The sequence below is a fragment of the Fistularia commersonii genome, chromosome 16 (genome assembly GCF_037954325.1).
Source record: "Fistularia commersonii isolate RoL2024-O1a breed Wild chromosome 16, RoL_Fcom_v1.0, whole genome shotgun sequence".
Classification (NCBI taxonomy): domain Eukaryota; kingdom Metazoa; phylum Chordata; class Actinopteri; order Syngnathiformes; family Fistulariidae; genus Fistularia; species Fistularia commersonii.
In genome coordinates, this window is record NC_141299.1 from 12,142,768 (window position 1) to 12,166,234 (window position 23,467).

General features: G+C 41.0%; 1 protein-coding gene across 1 annotated transcript in view; it reads left to right on the forward strand.

Moving 5' to 3' along the window:
* Window positions 1-23,467, forward strand: part of fbn3 (fibrillin 3) — a 65,530-nt gene that overhangs the window by 13,847 nt on the left and 28,216 nt on the right. The window contains exons 4-9 of the mRNA XM_086161677.1: window positions 1,892-1,987; window positions 2,884-2,979; window positions 11,699-11,896; window positions 14,798-14,923; window positions 18,240-18,365; window positions 23,132-23,284. Coding sequence (XP_086017803.1) covers window positions 1,892-1,987; window positions 2,884-2,979; window positions 11,699-11,896; window positions 14,798-14,923; window positions 18,240-18,365; window positions 23,132-23,284 — 795 coding nt within the window. The remainder of the gene's footprint in view (window positions 1-1,891; window positions 1,988-2,883; window positions 2,980-11,698; window positions 11,897-14,797; window positions 14,924-18,239; window positions 18,366-23,131; window positions 23,285-23,467) is intronic.

Below are 23,467 nucleotides of genomic sequence, written 5' to 3' on the forward strand. Positions count from 1 at the left end.
ATTCATTTTTCACATCACTGCTCCTATTGTTGGCCCGGCCGTCGAAGGAGAGTCAGCGGAGTGCGCGGCTCGTGTCCTGAATGAAGCTGAGGTCGAAATTCGAGAGGAGGGGTTGACCTACCTCTCAATAGATGGAGAGCGAAGGAGATGCACATTAATACACTAACCTAAAAAAAAACCAAGCCAGTTCCAGAGTCCTGAGGTATTCGTTTTAATTTATCGCCGTGTTGTCATGAGACACGATCCAGACCAGAGGCGGACTCTGCCAAATGTTGACGGAGTCTGCCAAGTGTTGCACGTTAGAAAATTAACTGGAACTTCTTCTCGGCGCACAGGATACGCCGAGCAAATGAGCGCTTTGTTGACAATTTCAGCGAATTGGCCCGCCGTCATACCATTACGGAAAACTGCGCCGTGTTCTAATCCAAGATATGAGCCGGGATTCGAGGTTTCAGCAGCACGAGCTTTCTGCGTGTCGAAAACCGAGAGCTACCTATAGAGCGTTTAGCGTTTTCGGTCGAACGGAGCGAGGGGATTATAGTGCCTGAAATGCCTCCGCTTGGCAAGTGTGCAAACTCAGAAAGTCTCATTAGACAAAGTCAGCTACGGGGAAGCTCAGTTATTTCCCCTCAGCTGCTCTGCCATGCATGCCAGAAATGTTAAAGACAGAAAAGAGACATAAACACACAGATGGAGGAAGAAAAAAAAAAAGGAGAAGAGAGGTATGAAGAGAGAGGAAATTAATGTTGAACTTGCGATTAAGATTTAGATAGACGAGCCTGAGAGGCAAGAGAGGATACGGAAAAGTAGAGAAATGAAGAAAATAAAACCGCGAGGGATTAAATGACAATGAAATATCCCTCTCCGGAGCTTAAATGAAAGGAGAGGATTTGAGAAAATTCTAGAACCACGGTCAACTGACAGGTATCTTCACAAGAAGCTGCCGAGGAGTGTGTTTGTGTTATGCGTCGGAGCGGCTGGATGATCTTATTGTACATCTGCCGATGTCTCGATGCTGGCGCTGCTTTACACCCCGGACCTCTCACCCGGTTGACGCACCGTCTCTTTGCAGAAAGCGGGGCGGACGAATTGCTTTCGGGTTTTTTTTTTCTGCTTAATTGTGATCGTGTCTTGGATTGAGAGGCAACGCGCCTCGTCCGCCGAGCCACAGTTGCCAAGCGAATGGAGATGTTTTGCAAAAACAACGCGGTGGCGTCTTCTGCCGTTTGGGAATGACCTTTTGTTTTCTTCGCAGAAGGTTGGAAAAATAGGACAATGAACTAATATGATGATGCAGTCAATTATGGCTCCCGATCAATTGCGGTGACGGGGGCCGTTAGCCGAGTGAGTTGATCAATAAAAGGTTTTTGACAAGCAAATAGAATTTATGTATATACAAAACAAAGAGGAGAATGACAGGAAGAGACATTTAAGACCTTAGAGACTGGATAAAACAATCACACAACTCAAACTATTTTTTTGTTGGGATCTTTTCATGGCAACCGGACTTGAATTTCTTCACCTCTCGTCCAAGAAGCTTCTTCAGTTCGATTTCCAACTCCAAACACAAGCCTTAGGGACGGTCATCCCAAAATGTGCCGTGACCTGACTATGGAGGCTCTCAGTCATCCGGGTCACGGTTCGTTCTCGTTGAAATCTTTCGATTCGGTCTCGAATTCGCCGTATCCTTGACGACTAAGAGCCTCCTTAGACAAGTCAAAACAGTTAAATAGCTCAGATCTGTCTTTTTCAATTGAATTCCTTGCAAGGATTGTCAGGATGTAATGTCAAGTATTTCTTCCTTTTGTTATTCAATCCATAAAAATACCGCTTATCCTACATGTACATGTTTACAACTCTTGTTTTTTGTTTTTTTTTCTCTCCCCTGCAGTTCAGTCCTGCAATGTCAGGTGTATGAACGGCGGCAGTTGTTTAGAGGACTCCTGCTCCTGTCCAAAGGGCTACACGGGCAGCCACTGCGGACAACGTGAGTGCACCCTCATCGAGTGTCAGCGTCCCTCTCTGTGTGTGTGTGTGTGTGTGTGTGTGTGTGTTTTGGTGTATACGGGTTCATGTTTCTTTGTGTTTTTGTTTGAGGATCATTGCTGTGACGAGTATAACAAACTGAAAATTTTCTGTCTAGTCTCCATATTTGATGAACAACGGCCAGAAACAGCACGAAGTAGTAAAACAATCCCAAAAATTCAAAAAAATGTTTGCTCCGCTAACTGTGCAACAATGCAAGTTAGTCTCAATATATGCACATGCTGTATTCTTATTTCCCTCACTTGTAGCCCTAATTTGTGATGAAAATCAACCTTGGAAAGCATTGTTGCCATGCAAAATTGAGATCTACTGTTATTTCTAGCCAATGAAATTCCGTGCACAGACATAACCAAAGGCGAAGCGACCACCGGACACGTCAAAGAAAACTGCACACAAACGCAGTTGCTCTCTGACCTCAAACCGTAGATGAATTGGCAGGATTTCCCGCTGCTGTCCAGGACACAAAGCAGAGACAGATCTTGACTAAACACAGAGACATTAACCGCAATCTAGACAAAGGTTGACACGAGACGTGTGTCATCCCGAGCAGTCGTGAGCGCAACGGGCATTTCGCCACGGGGTACAACCGTTTCACGTTCTACACACGGGTGTGATATCCCGCTTGTTTGCACGCAGTTAACTTGAACTACACTTGAGGAAATCCATAGAAGAGAAACCAAACCTGGGAAAAGTATGCAGCCTCCACACACACACACAGAAAAAAAAAAAAAAAAAAAAACTTAGCTTTTACCGTCGAATGTTTTTGGGAACTTTGAGTAAAAAGAAAAAAAAAAAAAAAGTGATTCTATGTGAACCGTTTCTTTCTTTGCCCCATAGCTGTGTGTGAGAACGGCTGCCAGAATGGTGGGCGCTGCATTGGCCCGAACAGATGTGCCTGCGTCTACGGTTTCACCGGACCACAGTGTGAGAGAGGTGAGAGCTCATCCTTAGTCTTATGTCGATTCAGCTCAGTTTATATTAATATGTTCTTATAATCCTGGAACAAATGAACATCACTTTATCCAACTAGCCATTATTCAAGCATGAGATTGAGTTTTCTCATTAATTTCTTCCTCTATGTTTATTGAACTTTGATAATAGACGCCGAACATGTGATCTTTCATTTAATGAAAGAATTGTCTCACTGTTGTTTAAATGGTGTTTATCAAGATTTTGACTCAAGACAGCGTGAATCACTGTTGGCAGATGAACGTCAAGCACTCAGACAGGTCTGGGAGAAACCCAGTGGGTCTTACACAAGCTGGAACGTGGAACCAGACACCCGCGGCTCTTGCCATAAGTGATCGTCCTATCGGGCCAGACTTGTTTTAGTTTTCATCATTCCAGCGTTTGATGAGCGTTCAGATCTCTCGTACGGCTTCCCATCTCCTTTCGGGTCCAGTCGGTGGGTGTTCGTCTCTTGAGTTGAAACAGAAGCTTGCGGTATTTTCGCGGTGGGAAGCGATGGCGAGCTGATGTAAGTAGGTGGCTCAGTTCATTTGGCAGCTGAAAGTTGTGTCTGAAATTTATACATTTGATTTCTTTTCACCTCATTTCCCTTCATCAGTGAGGGAGATTCCATCCCCCTGTCCTTATTTGACCTGCACACAGGCTGATCGAACCGTGACCCCTTATTTTACCGATATAAAATATTCTCATTCTACCTCAATAGATATGTTTTTATGTGTCCAAAGGTCATTAGGTCCAAGGTCTTCTCTGTTCTTTCCCCATAATCTATCCAATTCCCTCCTCCGGTTTGTTACTTCAGGCACGTTTTCTATTTCTCTACCACTTCATTAAATTCTGTTAGGATTTTTTTCATCCCTAATTCCCTTGTTTCCATGAAACACCAGAGTTTTGTTTTCTCGGAAAATATAGCATTTACACGGTTTTTGTGCGTGTGTGTGTGCGTGTGTGTGAGTGAGCCTTAAAGACACCTGGCAGGCAAAAAAAAAAATCCCCCTTCCCCCCTCCAGCCCCTTAGGACTGACAGAATAGAGTTTCTTTGTGGAGTGCTCATGGACGTTTCCTGATGAGGAATGAGGAAAGGTAGGAGAGCTCAGAGAGAGAGAGAGAGAAAGTGAGATTGAGGCATTGGGGGTTGGGGGACTTGGGTGAAAATGAAAATGGACTTCCCAGCTGTTTCCACAAATCCTGGTGGTGGCAAGTACAAACACCACAAGCGGCCACAAGACGAAAAAAAAAAAAAACTGAAGAAAAAAAAAAAACTGCAAAATTCTTTGTTTGCTTGTGTGTTTTGGTGCCAAATATCCATCAGAGCGGGAGAACTGAGACCCACATCTGGCCCGCAAAGATCTCACCAGTGCCATAACTGAGCCATAAGTGTGCTAAATGTCCCAAATTTCTTTTGGACTAAAACGACGGAGCTCGTCTGAAATACCGTTTGGTGCTACCACAGCTCGGATGTGGTTTCAGAGTGTGTATCTAAGACCATGCATGGGGTATTAATAAGACTAATCTTGACTTGTGATTTTTCAGGCTGTGAAAGTAAACCAGTGAGTGTGATATGTGAAATAGTCATTGGGAAACCCTGCTTGTTTGTATATTTACAGTATATGTAAACATACGGTGTGGGCAGAATACGTTTCCTTACCGGCAAGAGGTGTTGATTCAGTATAGCTTTGCAATTTCCAGTATTATAATTTCTTTGAATTTGGAATAATTGGACATTTATTCACTTTTACTTTTAAGTAGGACAGTGATAGGCTGACCAAGGGCTCAAACACTTTGCATTCCATCGAGGGAAATTCAATGAGTATCCCAAAACTATTGAGGCACTGTGGTGTTCAAAGATAATAATAATAATCAATAATATATCTACAGAGAGAAAATTGGCAAATTTAGAACATGTGCACGTTATTATCAGCCTTAAGAATTGGCAACTTGGTCCGTCTCTAGGGGATCTTTGTGATTTCCAGCAGGGGGTTGATGTTTGCTCGTCTGATGACATTTGGCGAGAAACCAAGGTTTTGTTTGTTTTCCTGCCAAACTCATGTCTCGTCCAATCGGAGGCAGCGGCGTAGTTGATAGCCGGATGCCAAAAAGTGACAGGAAGTGTTGCGGTGAGCGCAATCTTTCCCGAGCGTATTGCACGGAATGGGACATTGCACCCTAACGATATGATAAAGGCCATGTGAATGGATACAGTAATATACATACATACATACATACATACGTACATGCATACATACATACATCTTAAGTGTTCACATGCTGCAGGGAAGGTGACTGAATTTAGGCAATTTCTAGCAATTCCCTTATCATCTTTCGCAAAGATAAAGCTTTATGAGCCACAACAACTAATGCTCAACAGGATTGGCCAGCAGGAGCTGCAGGAGATGTATCAGGGACGTACAAGTGTTTGGAATTTTTTGTTATGTGATTTGATGATAATGAAAATGGGTCTCTAATTATTGCATTTCATCCATGAACAGCAAAAATTCGGGGCCAAATTCATGTTTCATGTCTGGAGAACTTTAGTGCTTGTAACTGGCTCTGCTCCTGTTTCTCATCCCTCACATCACGGGCATTTTGTAGTGATGAGAGTCTGCTGTTTTTTTTTTTTTTTTTGGCCTGGCAAGTGTTCATACATGGGTGTAACTTGGCTGCACGTACAGGTCCATCCCTGTACAGCGTTACCAATCACAATTTACAATTCAGTCAAGGAGTACCGAACAGCTAAATCAGTCATGCAGTAAATCAGAATCAGCTTTATTGACCAAGTATGTTCACACGTACAAGGAACTTGGCTGCGGCTGACAGTTATATTTCGAACTGACGTGAAGGTAAACAATGACTGTATAAGAACATGATAAATAATACAAAAGACAAAGTTTCGGAGTGCAATGTCTGTTTCAGTAATAAGGTGATTGAATAAATAAAAAAAAATATATAAAGTGGTGATCGGGCACAGATGTTATTGTTAGTGCTTGACAAAGTGTGTGTGGATTTCCGTGTGTATCAGAGTGATGGCTTGTAGGAAAAGGCTATTCATGCATAATTCTAATGCGAGAACATGTTGTGGGTGTGATGGGTCAGTGGTGATGTCCTCTATTCAGGACTTATACTCCTGCAGAGATATCAACCGGGGCGGTTATGTATAAATGGGATAAGCAGTATTTAAATCCCTGATGTTTTTCGTGAAAACAAAAAAAAAAAACATTTGCTTTGGTTTATTGCACCAAAAATGGCGTATTTTGGTAATTGTGGTTTGATCCACATCATCTGTCCTACTGGACTCCCAATGAAGTCTTGTACGATTTAATCAAAATACCATTTTCATTACAATTTTGTGTTTTAAAAGTAGCCGGGAATTAAGTTTGACAAATCTAGTTTTCTGAAGGTAATAAGAAAACAAAACACACAAAAAACTTCCAGTTGTACTGCTCCATTTACTGTGTTCGGCTACACATCCGCACACGTCCTTGACAACACAAAGAATGGCAAAAAGCGAACGCAAAGGAAGGAGCGAAAGCTCTCGGGCAGGCAGAATTTGGCACATTCCCAACAAGGGGCTGATAAATGGTCTACTTTCGATAACTAGCCCGCGATTTCGAGAGAACCTGAGAAAGAAAAGATATGAATTGAGCTGCGGGCGTCTGGATATTTTCAAAAAAAAGTCTTTACTTTCCCCCTTTCATGGGTGGGAAAAAAAATGACGACGATCCGAAAAAAAAAAGCTGATTGAAAAAGAGCTCGGGTCAAATTCAGGGTATGCTGAGTGTTCCCTGGCATCATGGGATAGCCGTAAAGACGCCCTTTGATCCCCTCTGATGAAAAATGGGCATTTACTCTCGCTGAAGCCGAAAAAGGCACTACAAAGACTTCCCCTTCAGTGAATAAATAACGTGTCCCATGAGAGGTAGTTGTTGATCAAGCCTGGAGCCCATTTGACATTGCTTTTGTCCGGTGGTGTCTGCATTCAATAGTCTGTTTTATTGTTCAAATTCCGGGTGTATTGTAACAGGGATGGTTCTCAGAACTGACAAAAATAACTGGAGGAGGAGAGATACGGCACAGTGGGACCCAGGCTGTGGAACCGAAAATATCGTTGACTTGATAAGGCTGAACCGTTGTTTCAACAAGAAGAATATAAAATGACCCGCGGTTGAAAAGTTCAATACTTATCTCAGTTTTGTGTGTTCTTAAGCAAATGTTTGAAAAAGTCAGAACCCTCGAGGCGTAGTTTTTCTATCCCTTTATTGAAGCGAGGAGGACCAATGAGATCAGAAGGGAGTCTTTCTGTCAGTGTTGCTGTTCTCCCTTGAATGTGCGTTCACGTGCGTTCGCACGATGTTTAACTTTTGCTGCCTTTTTATCGGGAAAGAAATAAAAGGGGAACGACCTCCTCGAGGGGGGACTAAGGCAAAAGGAAGAGAGAGATTTCGTGCCTGTTGACAAGACCTGCAGAGTCTGCTGTGGTTGGAAGACAGATCTCCTAAACACACTCACAGACACAAAAGCAAACAAACAAGTCCACACGTTTCAGTCGTGTATTTATATCCACAGCGGCGGAACACACGGATACAAACAATCTGAAAATTTGCCAGCCAGACAAAAGGGCGATTGTTGTCACCGCCCAAACACAATCTCACAATGCATGACACACACACACACGCAAAATGAGAAACCATCGCTGCCGTCCGAGCGGCAAAGTAATTTAAGGTATAAACTCAGATTAAAACCTCCCAGCTGTATAAAGGCTAGATTTTGAAAACGCATTTCTGCAAACTTATACCGGTAGACAGACATTTTCAGTAGAACCTCGGCTTACGAACGCCCTTAATCACGAACGAATCGGCCTACGAACATCAAATTTTTGAATCGCGTTGCGAACACGAGCCTCCGTGCGTGAACAAACAAACAAACAAAGTCACGGGATTTCCACATTGTTATGTTGGAGCATAGCAGCGGTCGCGCATGATACTCTTCGACGTTTACATCATTCATTGTTGTGTCCCGTTATGATAATTTTTGATGCATTCTTTAGCAAGTTAGCCCTCATGGCTCCTTAAGACGTTAAGAATTAAAGTTGATCTGAAGAAGAAAATAATCGCAAAACGTGAGAGCGGTGTTCGCGTTGGTCTCGCCAAGCGCTACGACGTGGTTCAGTCAACCGTCGGTCCTGAATCCCGAAGAGCGAAAATGCGCTTAAGGCAGCTGATGTGGCTAAATGGGTGATGAAGCAAAATTCTCAACTTTTAAAAGAAAGAAGAAAAGTTATTGTTAGTTTTGATTAATGCAATACATCTTGCTGGAAATAGCATTAGCAGGGGTCTCATATCCGAGAAGGCTTTACTTTTGTGTCAAGGAAATACTAGTGACATCAAGAAGAGAAAGAACATCCGAAACACAGTAATAATTAAGGTTATCTTTAATTCCTTTCTGTATTTTTATCACAAATGAACCCATAAAAAAGTCTGAAAAGAGTACAGTATTTTTTTTGCAGCGGGGTCGATTTCAGTCGGAAAAATTGATTCAGTCAAAGAATGAATTATATTCATTAGCTGAGCTTCTACTGTATCTTTATTCATATGACCCGTTGACCTCCTTTCGTAGGAAAGTGCGTACAAATGATAATGGCTTCTTTACTCGTGAGTCGACCAATTTTTCTAGTTTTCTTATCTTCCCGGACTACATCCGTAGGGAGCTTGATACTTTAGCTGTAATTGATGTGTTTTATTTAACCCCCCCCTTTTCTTTCACTCCTCTGGTCAATTGAGATTGAGTGGCCGAGATGTTTTTCTCACCTCAGCCTCTGAGGTGTTCGTCATCCTTTGTTCCGGCTCGATAATAAAAATCAGATTTGTTTATGGAATTGACTGCAGAAACACATCGTATAATAAATATTCGATGTGATCACACTGGCTGATGTGAGCGTCCGGCTAATCCATACATATGTGTGGATGTCGCATAGCAGACAGGTTATGAGGAAACCGGAGACGTCTGGATGAGATGTAGAGATTACTAAATGTGGAATGAAAAAAAAAAAAAAAAAACAGTTGTGAAGACTAATTCAATGTAATTGCTCCCAAATGTTGGATTACTAGATGTGGGATCGCTCGCTCGTCGCAATCTGTCCGTGCACGTACGCGCACGTGTCCCGGTGGCCCAGCTCAAAAACGTATGGCAAAGAAAAACACAAACAGTGGCATTCTCTCCAAACAAGCGGAGAGACGTGCCTTGGTTTTTATTTTTTTGAAGGAAGCTCTGCTTTTTCTTTTAGCTCAAGATTATGGCACAGATTTAGTGAGTCCCCCCCCAGCCAGACACGCATGGGCATCCTCATATACAGATATATGTAAATATATATACATATATCTATATATGAGAATATATATATATATGAGAATAAGGTGAGAAAAGAGTGAAATAGTTATCCTGAAAGCATGTGTAGGTGTGTATATTCAATCTACAGTGCATGTTTGTACACTTGGCTACTGTCTTTTCTTAAAAATAAATAGAATAAACTTCTTAACTGGCAGCAAGAAATGCTATGAATATCATATCCTTCTTTTGCATTTTTTTTTCTAAATTTTCTAAATTCTTCCTTCACTTTTTATAGTCAGAAATGAGTACAAAACTAAATATAGCAATTTGAAATTGAGGTTTGCTATAGGTTGACATGACAAGGCTAGTCACATTTTACATTATTAAATGGAAGGCAAAAGATTGGAATTATCAAGAAAAATGTACAGCCATTGGTTGTTCTCATTGTAGAGTAGAAAGAAATGAAGGATTCAAAAACGCAATCAGAACTACCTGATAATGTGAAAAATTGACTAATCTAGTTGAAAATGTATTTTTCACTCTTATAGCATTTATGATTAAACATGTTTGAGAAGTTAAATGCACGTCAGGTCAGGTGCTATAACTCAGTTCCAGCTATGACACAAAAAGATTTTGTTGACACATTGGACTAAATTTTTCGCCTGTCCAAATAATTAGACAACAAAGTAATTGAAAGGGGAATAATTTATCATAATGCTCACTTACGGAGAAATATTTGGCATGTAGACAGAGCATGCCGTTCACAATAATTGTGAATTAAAATAGAAAAGGACGAAAGAAAGGAGAGCGACAGAGACGGAAAAACAAGAAGATCCGAGGTGGACGGAGGAATCCCGCCAGAGAAGAGCGTAACTGACTTGAGCCCTAACAGGCGCACTCAGTTTGACCTACTTTCATCCCCCTTTCTTGTTTTCTTTCTTTCTCAGCCTCCCTTTTTTTTGCCTCATTCTCTGTGATCCCTGTTCCTGTCGTATCAGAAGCCAAAAGAATTGTAGCAGGTCTGGAAAAGAATTCCAGCACTGACTTCTTGTGTTCCTGTCTCATTTTGCCCTTCAGATATTTACAAACTCATTTGGGCGAAGTGGTTTTAATGCGACCAAACACACTCAAAGCTACGTTTAAATGTATCAATAATTGGAAAGATACTCAAATTCGATGGACTTTCAGAGACTCTCTCTCCCTCGTTCCGTCTAATTATGTTTAAAAATCACAATTCTCTTGAGATGAATAGGAGGAAGCTTTGTGGAACTTCAGGAGGACGACGAACTTTTCAAAATCTATCATCATTCGGGAGAATAGACAACTTTTCGTTGCTGACTTTTTCTTTTTACGGAACCTCACTCAATTTTCCAAAGCCTTTATTATTCATGATTGTCAAACTGTTCGACAATATGTATTATCTTGACTTGTTAACACAAGAAAATAAATCCCTACATTTTGGGGGGGACTTTTTCACTTCATTCTTCAAAAGTAACTTGGCTGGCGCCTCCGTGCGTTTGTCAAGCTTTCCATTTGATAATTATAATATTGACTCCTTCAGGGAGCCACTTCTTGTTGTTACAGACATACGCACAATGAATAATGCAGTTTTTTTGGAACCAGTCTTGGCCTTCAAATCCTGCTTTTTTTTCTGCATTATTTTTTAGTATGAAATAATTAAATCAATATCCTAAAGCAAAGAATGCAGAAACTTCTTTTGCAGAGAAATCCGTTATTCGTCTCTTTTTGCATAAAATGCTGAACATCATATTGCTCATAAAATCTCAACATTAGGTTATTGTCATCAGTTGATTAGTTTTAGTTACTGGATCATAACATTTTTAAAAAAAAAAAGGGTGTACGCAACTTCCGTGATGCACAAGTGTCTCGTGAGGTATTGAGAACATATGCTGTGTGACAAAATGACGTAGTCCAGAAAAAACATCTTGACAAAATGTTGTGAATTGCACTGGCGGCAGCGACCTCCGCTCTATGATTATCACAGCTGACGTCGTTCCAAAGAACAAGATTTATCGCGTCAATAAATGGGACAATACCTGAAATCAGGCTCTCTAAATGCCTCTCTTTGTTAGTCGGTTGTTGATGCAAAGGCAAAATACCTAAAACGGAGAAACTGAGGAAGGGCCGCAAGGTCCAGCAAGCCTCTTCTAATGTTGTGCCAGAGCCAGATGACTCACCAAGTCAAATAATAGCCAAAAAAATGCCTCCAGAAAAAAAAAAAAAGAAGAGCCTCATCTGCGTTTGTAATCCGGTTTCAATTAATGTGGATCCAGATGTAGTCAATCTATCACATGGATATTAGTGAGATACTAACAAAAGATATTTGCTTTTCCTGCCCCAGATTACAGGACCGGGCCCTGCTTCACGCAGGTGATCAACCAAATGTGTCAGGGCCAGCTGAGCGGAATCGTCTGCACCAAGACCCTCTGCTGCGCGACGATCGGCCGAGCATGGGGTCACCCTTGCGAGCAATGTCCCGCCCAGCCGCACCCCTGCAGACGAGGCTTCATCCCCAACATCCGCACCGGAGCCTGCCAAGGTGAGAACGCACGCAAAAAAAAAAAAAAAACACGCCCCCCCCCCCCCCGGATATTACCTTTAACACTGAAACGAAGACATGCGTAGTCACACTTAAATAAGCATTTTCACAAACCAGCGGTCTCGCCACTGTAAACATTCAAGTTATCTGTTTTCGTCTCAGAGGCAAGTCGTCCCAATAACATCCCCTAGCTAATGTTAACAACATTTACGGTTGTTTTTATGTACACAGTAGCTCAGATACTCTGCGCTTTTCCTATTAAGGTCATGTTCATCTGCAGCAGTATACATGTGTTCCCATAACGTCACCGGATATTCAGATAATAAGACAAAATGAGGATTTACTCTTGTCATTGTATCCCATCATACTATAATGAATGAACAAATTTTAAATGCTTTTTGGGCAGAGAACATCATTATATTGAGAAACCTGATACAAGCTATTCTTTCACGCTATCCATATCTAACAATGGTATTTACACAATTAGCTAAAAATAAAAATGTTAATGCTACTTTAAAAATCTTCAAAATTGAATATTGCTCCCCTATTATTAAAATCAAAGATGTATACAACTACATCATTAAAATCAAATATATATACAAGTGTTTTCAGTGCACAGCAGCACATATATGTTATATCGTGTTTGTGAACAGGAGGGTCCACATTTGCGTATCACAATGATTGTTGCAGGGTAACGTACAAATTTAAAATTAAAAATGCAAAGTAAATTTAAAATGCATATTTCTTGTGAATCAGACTCACGTTTTACCTCTACACATTTTACCTAAGAGGAAAGAGACGCTAGGCAAGTGATGTAATACAGCATATATATCATTATGGGAAATTTTCAACTGTAGGAATGACTTGAAAAAAATCTATTTGGGGACAATTCTTAAAGAAAAACAAATCACTTTTATTGTCACTTTGTTTAAATGTGCCAAACATTTGAGGAATTGAGAAAACGTTTCTCACCATCCCACGATGACAGAATAGAAATGCACAAAGACAAGACATTTCCTAAGACTGAAATAAACAAAAAGTGCACCGCAGATAAGAACATTTACTAAAACCATGTAAACATTTTTTTTTTAAAACTCCAAATATGAAGAAAAGAACTATATTAAGCTATGTATCATTTAAATAGATAAAATATTTATTGTTAATAACAACAACCACGTTAATAATAATAATAATAATAATAACATAGACATAATAATTAAAATAATAATATAGTTATAATAAATAAAATAATAATAATATTAGTAATAATAATAATAATAATAGTAGTACTTATAAAAAATGGTAAGAGTTTAAGAATAAATGTAATATGACCTGAGATTCACCCTCAAGTATTCAAGTATGCAGATTCCTGGCACAGGCATCACATAACCCTCTTAAACAGTCTAGCTTTGCAAGTTTGTGGCCACGAGCCAGAAAGCAGTGAGAGTGAAACAATGTATCGCGTGTAGTTTATATAGCGTGTAAGCGAACAGTGTCGTCCAGGTTTTGTCACATGGACACACCTAAAACTTCCCGGGGAGGTTGCAACGAGTAACATGCAGCTGAGGTCAACACAGAGAGAGAGAGAGAGAGTGTGTTTAAACAGCTTTTTTTTTTTCCTTTCAGCAAATTCAAGTGTTGTTTTTTTCTGTTTACACTAAAGAGGTCCAAATTACAGGCTACTATCTGCACTCGCGGACCGAGGCAGATTTAATTTAAGGGCAAATTCATCAAACCAAAACATCATAATAGGTCATTTGTTCTCTGTCTACTATGACTCCTCATGTATGCAATTTCCCAAGAAGACCATTTTGGCAATTCTTGGTAAAAGCTCTTTTGCAGACTGGTGGGACCTTGTGAGGTAAAGGCAGTCTCAGTGTATAGTCCACTAAGGCTGCATAAGATTCTACATAAGATGCTTGTTATTATCATTATTATAAAGTAGAGTGTGACTATGTTTATTAATGCTTATCAATGAGTAGTATCCCTCACACACACATTGCTTATATTCCCCATTGGAGCTCTGTTTTATTGTCCATCTCTATCTTTATTCGTCCTCTGTGGCACTTTGTTCTTTTTTTCTTCCATCCCAACCCTTTTCTCTTTATCTCTCGCTCTCTCTTTTTCCTGAATACACACATATACAAAAACCAAAGACACCTAATCGCCAAACAGCCCGAAGAAACATCTCCCTGGCAGCCGCACAAAGCGCACAGCGCCATGAATCCAAATGTAAGGATTTCACTCGAGGCTCCTCATTGGGATTTCAAGGCTTTCTTCCGCTCGCGTTCTTCAACACCAGACTGCGTTGCTTTAAAACAGAGCGCTGGACGAAGTGAACGTATGCCCCTAATTTGAAAAATATGTTTACGCATTTCCATCTGCACAGATGTTCCATTGTTTTGGTTTTTCAAGAAAGTCTCTGGTAATTGTGTTTGGTTAATAGAGTTTCGGTTAATATTTAAACATTTGGTGAATCCAAGTTCACGCATATCAACAGTTTTTACAAACTTCACTCCAGGATCCCGCCTACTGACATATCCAATACTGGTAGAAGTGACTCACATTCAATGCTGGGAAAAACGTACATTTAGAATGTAATTTCCTGTTCAAACAAGCTGGTCTTTCTTGAAGTCTTAGACACTGCAGCCCACGCCAGCTTGCAACTCTTTTTTTTTTTTATCTCTTCCTTTGAAAAGGAGCTGAATACGCCAAATAAAAAAAATAAATGGGATTGGATGACGTGCTTTGTGCCAGAAACTTGTTCTGAACCCCACTGAATCGTTATACACAAGTATAATCCGGTATATATTTTTGTTTTACATGTATGACAAATAAAAGTGTGCGTGATTCTTTACCCAGGGCTTTTCTGACCAATTTTTTTTTTTTCTTCTTTTAAAGATGTGGACGAGTGCCAAGCAGTGCCAGGCCTCTGCGCCGGAGGAAACTGCATCAATACCGTGGGATCCTACGAGTGCAAATGTCCCGCGGGCCATCGACAAAGTGAAACCAGTCACAAATGTGAAGGTAAGGCTGTAGATGTTTTAACAATTAGGAACTTTTCTGTTTGCTGAAAAGCAAGGGCTCATTTTAAGAATCACTAAAAGCCTTCAAAAACACCAAATATTTAAAAACCAGTTGTTTCAGTATGCGCATTCGGGATATAATTACCACTGAGTGCTGACCGATCAGCATTTAATATGAGAAGCCAAGGTACTTGAACTTCAACGGAGGTCCATATGCACGAGAATTCAGGACATGGTTCCATCCAAAAAGAATTTCGCTGATTTCAAATTGGATTTTCTTAATCTAATATTGTGACAGCCGTTGACTGTGCTCCGACTGTGAGTCCGCAAAGATCAGATGACAATCTCCACCGGCATATAAAAAGTGACAACATGCTCCTCGTTAAAGCTGTCTGGACATGTGTACATGAACTCCCTCGCGCACACACACACACACCACACTGACAGACACACACACACACAAAGAAGCAGAGAAGAATTACATTGCGATGTGTTGATTGGATGGAATTTAAACAATCCCCCGGCTAAACAGACTGATAGTTAGCCAGGCAGAAGTTGTGTCTCTTGGACCAAAGCCTCTGTTTTCTTAGTCTTTCGGGAGGATAACAGAAAGCCCTTAAAGTGTTTCAGCCAGATGACATCCATTCTGGATGAACAGGACCTCTGCAAGATTGGCAATCGTGGTGAAGGGGTGTCTGAATCAGTGTTCAAAGTGTCTGTTTTGTTGCTTTTGGCGTTTTTAAAAAACAGGCCGTATCCACTGGAACGTCGCAGCGTTGTGAGAAGCAATTATCGTGACACACGCAAAGAGTGATGAATGTGTAAGTGAATGAAAGAGGAAACAGGGAGGATGACTTCACTAAATTCACTTTTGTTTTTGTGGTTTTGGAGCAGCGCAACAGTTCTGCAATCTTTGATGATTTATAATTAATCTGTTGTTTTTTTGAAATCTCTCACTCGTTCATCGTCTAATGAATTGGTCTTATTTGTATAAATGCATTATTTATCAGAATATAATTGCATGTACTTCATTTTTGAAAACATCTCGTATGCTTATCTACCAAAGCACTAACCTAGTAATAGTAAACACAATATAACATTCTGCTGTCACTGTTTTGCTTTTCTGTTTAAAATCTGTTTCAAGAAGTTTATGAAGGCCGAATCGACGCCAGCCTTTTTATCTCCCTCATAACACTTTTATAAGGCTTAAATTGTACTCACTTTGGATGCAATCTCCAAAATACTAAGCTAATGGCCAGTAAATACTTTGCAGGCACTTGAATCAATCATTGTTTTCAGTATTAGTATGTGTTTATAAGGCGTCTGTTAATGCAGCCATTAACCAGTAGTGCAAGTCTTTTATCATTATATGGACAAATGCATTCATAATGTACACACAAGGAATTGGTGACAGTCAATATCAAAGAAGATACCAAAGGAAAAAAAACAAAACACCGACATATGTGTTTATTAATAGTTTACTAACATTTGGTCATCTCAGAAAAGGCTCTATTTGTAACGTGTAACCTGTAACTTTGTAACCTAAATGTGAAACAATATCGCCTCCGGTGACGTGTCAGTGTCAGAGCAGTTGAGGATTTATTGCAACTTCATAATTGGAAAAAAAAAGGGAGCGAGAACAAGTTTAGTGTTGTAAAAGAGTCAAACAAAAGAACAGTTGTGATGTGTGTGTGAAGTCATGGCTCTGCAGGAAACCCATGTTTTGTACAATCTCACAAACCCGACTAGTTTTTTTTTTTTTTTTTTTATTGAAATACCCCTGGACTAAACGCTGCCCTGCTGTAGGGGAGCTTTTGGGTTACTGCTGATGGGAGTCCAATTGTTTCTAGGAACAACAAGGGACTTTTCTGTGTTTTTCGGTCTGTTTTAGTTCAGACTTTGTTTGATAATCTGTCATCTCCTCTATATCTTCTCTTTCCATTTTCCCGCTTCCCAGTCCATTTTCCTTCCATAAATACAGCTCTGTTGGCTTGACACTGGCTTTTGGTGCTAAACAAAGAAACACTATTGGGCTTACCAGGAAACCTCCCCGTCGCACACCTTCCCATTACTCAGACACACGATCAGCACAAAAACACACACACACACACACAAACAGATGAATCAGCGGAAGTTGGCTGTGCCCTTTTTTTTTTTCGCACGTTGAGCCAAGGCGGAGTTCTAGTGATTAAAATAAAACTCGTGTTTGACTGCAAGGTTACGGACGTTTGTCCAGGTGATAGACATATTTTCCTCCTTGCACAAGCTACTCCCATAGTGCAGCGTAACGTCTGGGATGCTGTCGCTGTCGTTGACATAACGTTTATTTGGTTGGGGTTTTACAGATTTACCAAGGCCTTCTGCCACAGTTGTTAGACAGGACTGATCAGGGGAAGCACCACCTCTTAGCCCTCCACGTCACTACTGCCACTATGCAAAAAAAGATCCATATAGAGACTAAATGTGATTTAATCTTCTGACAAAAAAAAAACAAAACCCTCTGCATTTCTTCTGTTTTATGTGGGCATGCATACACACACTCTCTCCTTCTCGCACATACGCTGCAGTTACATTGTAATTACGCCTCACAGTGGTGCAGTAATTACATATACGTATAAATAAGCGAGACACATCATAAAACATTATAAGTTCTGGAACTTTGCTCTCGGTTCCCCCGTCATGGAGGAACGAGGCCCCTCTGCTTGCTGAATAAAACAACTTAATGCCGTCATAAAGCATTCCACACAAACGTGGGCCCTGGCAGGAGCCACGCCAAGTGGATCAGAGATATTTCTGCACATTGGGCCTGACTGAGAGTATTTTTTTCCCCAATATGGAACCTATTTTCATTTTAATTGGTACTCGGAGGCACGTTTTGGGTCCACATTTTGCAATGATAATCAAGAAAAGTGCTGAAAAGCAGTGCATGTATGACTGGATGCATGACTTGTCGATCGGAATATTTATATGCCACCGAGTGACTCACCTGAAGGAACCGTAACATATTGGTTTAATTTGTTTAGTCATTTTTCAGCCGAATTTACATGAAGTTCTCGGCATAACTGAACTTCTTGGAAATCTGTAACCTTTGGTCTCATCGTGTCTTGTCCGTGCAAACCATTCTCCATGGAGCATTAGATATATGAAAATGTGTATGTTTGTATTCCCTATAAGCATTTGTGTAGGAAGAAATTATTATCCCATAATTGCAATAGTTATTGGCCCTTCTTTTACAGCAACTTATCTGCCAAGTGGTTGTTAAGAACAGGTGACAATGATGTGTTGATGGCGTTTTTTATGATGGTTTTTTGTTTCAGATATTGATGAATGCAGCAGCATCCCCGGTGTGTGTGATGGAGGAGAATGCACCAACACTGCAGGTAGCTACGTCTGCACCTGTCCACGAGGCTATATATCCAGCACAGATGGTTCCAGATGTGTGGGTAAGTCTCTCTTTACACACACACACACACACACTCTGCATTCCAACATTTCTATCTCATTAATACATTTCCTCACATCTGGCAAGCGACTTCTTCTGTGAGTGAGCCACTGATGAGTCAAAGCGGCCCGTAGATCCGTGGTCTCCGCACACACACATGCATGAACTCTTTAGCCTTGACAGTAATAATCCACCGTAATGCCGGTGCCCCTCTGACTCACACACACACACACTCACCCCCTCATATAAGCCGCATTGAAACACAGAAATGGAGATTTGACTTCAAAACAGGCAGCTCAGGGTCCATCTGTAAAGACTCCTGCAGCAAAATCCTTTGACTGCAGTTGTAAATATTCTCATCATTTTCCAGTTTAATATGCGAAGAATGACGTCTGTTGTTGTGTTATAAACACATGAACAACGAATGGGTTTAAAATTCATTCAACCTGATGTAGAGTTAACTAAGAAATGATCAAATCTTAGTTTTTTATCTCGTAGGTAAGTTTAAGTTTGCCGGTCGTGGGACTGTGTGACTTCAAGTTGACCGATGGTGCTGTCAGTGGAAATACGTGTCAGAAAATAGGTGGAATCACTAATCCAGCAAAGTTACGTGTCTTGAACTCCGTTTGAAAAATTTGAACACGTTTAAAATTGTACGTTGACGTCAAAAGGACATGCTGCAGGCGGCTGAACGCCTGGAACCGCTATCGATCGGTTATCAATAGGTTGCCTTGTAAGACTGTTCTAGAAAAAGACGGCTGATTAAAAGCAGATTTCTGGATCCAGTTAAGATATTGATGCATTTAAGATGTCCTGATATTGAAGGATAAAGCCCTGTATATCAGCTATAATTAAACGTTATTATACTCAAGGTGATGTCAACACATGAGTATTCTGAATTGTAGTTAACAACCAGCTGCGGCAGAGAGGCATCATTTAAACATCACATTGACAGTACGCTCCATGCTCGACATATTTTATTGAGGAATTAGAATCAGATGGATATTGAAACAAACCATTGACTATATCAACTTCTAAAGACATAAAAATGGGATTTTCTGGCGAGGCTATTATTCAGATGTTTAAACGATGCTGGACTTTTGCCTGCTGAGAGCAAAGTTTGTATCCATCTGGAAGATGCGGAGCATTACTGTATAGTGAACTAATAAGATTGTTTACATATGAAACATTTCCCTGCAATAGTGTATAAAAAAACAAACTGTCCTATTTATTAAGCAGGCTTGTATGAAGACATCGTGACAGTTCCAGAGGTAGACAAGTTCGGTACGATCCTAGTAGGCTTAGATTTAGGCCCTTCGATGGCAAGTCAAGTTTTTCCAACACCAACCTCTGAGGAAACATCTCCTCTGAACCGATGTCAAACTTATCATCGCAACTGGACTTCTTCAGGCTCTGGAAGCCTGGAAGCAAGATTAGAGGGAGAAATGTCTTCGAGGAGACAGACAGAGTTCAGTCGCCACGTTAAGATTTGAACGAGGATCGACCGATGACCCGGATGACCGAGAACCTTCTCTATCGTACTCTACTTTCTCTACTCTCTATGCGCTCGATAGGGATGATTTCTCACACTATTGGGATCACAGAGGTCATTTTAGATGGAAAATTAGACAGAAAACAACAAAACAAAAATTTTTGGCTGCATTTGGTAGTTCCTTCACCCTCATATTATGTTGAGGGTCAATTTGACCGATTTCACCCATTGACCCAATGGGTCAAATTGATTTCTCGCACTATTGGAATCACAGAAGTCATTTTAAATGGAAAATTAGACAGAAAACAACAAAACAAAAATTTTTGGCTGCATTTGGTAGTTCCTTAACCCTCATATTATGTTAAGGGTCAATTTGACCCATTTCACCCATTGACCCAATGGGTCAAATTGACCCTTAACGTAATATGAGGGTTAAGTCATATATTGGGCGGACGCTGACATGTAGATCAAGTCAATCTATCTGTCTTTCTTCAGACCAATTTTCATTTTGGGTTATTTGCTCGGTTCCTCCTCTGCACACCTTCTGCCGGCAGAGAGTTCAGTTTACTGTACAAAACCCTTCTCTCTTCTTCCCCACGTCTGTTTTGTTTCTCTTTTTTTTTCCCTTCTTCTCTCTTTATCTCCAACACAAATGCATTCCTGACTGTTCTTGTCTAATTCTTAGTTTCCTCTTGGCTCAATCTTCATCTCCCATCCGCTTGACATCTGGATCCATACCGCTGCGCTTTAGTTGTGGTTCGCTCCTCTAATCTTCAGCTGGCTGAAGGAAAAGAAAAAAAAAAAAAGGGAGGGAGGAGGTAGAGCAAATAAAACAGGTGCCAGACACAACCCCCCGTATATCCTTCTTCTGTGTCTGTCCCACTTCCAAAATGGACATTATTAGATTGGGAACAGATTGAAGCTTGTCTTCTAACGCTTTGAGCCATTCATCCAAAGTCACACCTGACGCCACCAAAACCCCCGCTGCATGGACGGCGAGGCCAAGATGCTCTACATCTGGGTTTCCTCTTGTTGAGACAGATCGGGATTGGTTACATTTTCCATGCTGTCTGATTACTTGGCCTTTTTGTCTGGCCGGAACATAAAGTGGGTTAACTGTTTTAACAAGTCCCCGTAGCTTTTTTAAACAAACATTTATGATATTGTGAAGGCTGCGCTCTGCGGCGCTTTGTGCATCGGCCCGTGTTTATGGGACGTACTGTACCGTGATGAAGGGGGCCAGCGGGAGCCGTCGGGGGGCCCCGACGGTAATCAAGGGGTCTAATGCCCTGTCACAAGGTGGAAGCTGGAGGAAAAAAAAAAAAAAAAAAAGATGGGTTCAGTCAGTTAGTCTGTAAAAACACCTCACCAAATGAAATCATATGCTTGTGTAGTGGAGCAACACTCACGAGTGAACCGCGGTCTGGATCCAATTTAAGTCATCATCGGCCTCATCAGCGAGCCCCATCTCTTCATCTATCCTCCTTTGCAGCGCCTTTGGCTCCGTCGTCCTTTTTTTTTTATTTTTTATTTCTTATCTGCGTATCTTGCACGTGCGTGTGTGTAGATTCATATTATGTACGTTTGCGCTGACCCCATATCAGATGGCGTAAACGAATGCGTGTGTGCCTTCTCAGACACACTGCAGTCATCATGTTGTATCTAATTGGCAAGAATTGCTCCACATGGAACTGATTAATTCCAGACTGCTGGCTCATTAGTGAGTTAATCGACTTGCACCCTATTTTTGAAAAGTGTGTGGCGGGTGGAGGGTAAAAAAATGTGTTTTTTTTTTTTTTTGCAAATCGTATGTGTGCATTTTCTGTGTAACATTGCATTTTCTCCCCTTCTCGCTAAAATATTTTCCTCATAATACCAACAAACCTCATTTTCCATTTACACTCCTTACACTCGCTCTTTGAACTGCAGGCCCCTCTCCTGCCCCGTTGACCCTGACCTGGCAAACTGTAACAAAAAGACCCCTTCTTTTGGAGGCCCCTCAGATGCCTGCTGTTAGTCAAGACCCCAGGCAACCTTTCCCACTGTCAGCCCATAAAAAAAAAAAAAAAAAAAAGCTTCCTCCCCACCCACCCTGGTGCAGGCAGAGGCAGTACAGCAGCCTGACTTACAGCACAACCTCGGTGTGAGAGCCGCTAAAACTTATAACATTTTCCCACATGTGACGTATCATCTACTTTTGGAAAAGATGATATGAAATGTTACATTTATAGTTTGAAACAAAATCCGGGGGGGGTTGGTGTTTCTCCACCGACCCCACGATTAAAATGGCATCCAGGTTCTCTGGTGAGTTGTCATGTGCTCTGTAACACCTGTAATCACACAGTGAGGTCACAGTGTTCTCCTCTTGACTCAGACTCATTGGAAATTACAGGGATTTTCGTCCATTTGGTCGCTAAAGATTTAAAGTAATTATATTCCTGAACCGGGTATATTTCTTTTTAAGCACTGCTGCATACTCCACTGACTTTCCATTGAGGCCTGAATCCTCGCACGGATTTGCTCTTGAATGCCGCCGCACTTTGAAATTAAGATTTTTGTTCTTTGTGTGTAAGATTAGGACCTGCAAGGTGGCTGCCAGATAGATTTAAAACGTTGTTTGGTGTGGCGGAAAAGTTTCACACTGGATCACATAAAAAAATGAATGCCAATGCCATCGACGGTTCTTTTTGTTCATAGGTGTTGTCGGGGGTGACATCAAATAAATGTAAAAAAAAAAAAAAAAAACGTAAAAATGAGCATATGTAATAGTTTAAATATACTCTTCCAAAAAAATAAAGGGAACACTTGAACAACACAATGTAACTCCAAGTCAATCACACTGGATCAGCCTGGAGTTTGTTTTTACACTTTAATTTTCAGTGTGATTCCTAATCAGACCTCCATGGGTTGATACAATTGATTTCCATTGATCATTTTTGTGTGATTTTGCTGTCAGCACATTCAACTGTGTAAAGAGCAAAGTATTTCATAAGAATATTTCATTCATTTAGATATAGGATGTGTTTTTTAAGTGTTCCCTTTATTTTTTTGAGCAGTGATATACAATCAAAGTTCCAGGTATTTTCAAGCTTATTTAAAAGATAATCATTTTCACAAATGTTATATTTATCTATGTGTATTTTTGTATTCGGAATTCCAATCATTGTTATCCCGCAAACACAACATGCGCCGCGGTCCCGCCGTTTACTTTTCGACTTCCTTCCAGTTCACCCGGTCTTACTCCGTTCCTGTGTCTCCTCCTCCTCCTCCCTCAGACCAGCGGGTGGGAACTTGCTTTTCTGCACTGGCCAGCGGCAGCTGCGCCGGAGAGCTGAGCGGCCAGTTCACCAAGATGCAGTGTTGCTGCGACACGGGGCGCTGCTGGGCTCTGGGGCAGATCCCTGAGATGTGCCCCGTAAGGGGATCCGGTTAGTACTCCAAAAAGTGCTCCAAAAATCGAAGTTGGAAAAACACCGCTCCCAGGAAACATCTTCGTCTCGGAAAATCAACGACGATGAGCTCGACATCCGGATCGGACAACGGATCGGTGTCGGTGATTTTGGCTGTGACCGTGTAAAATGTTCCCAAGCCGAAAGGAATTTCACACGGAT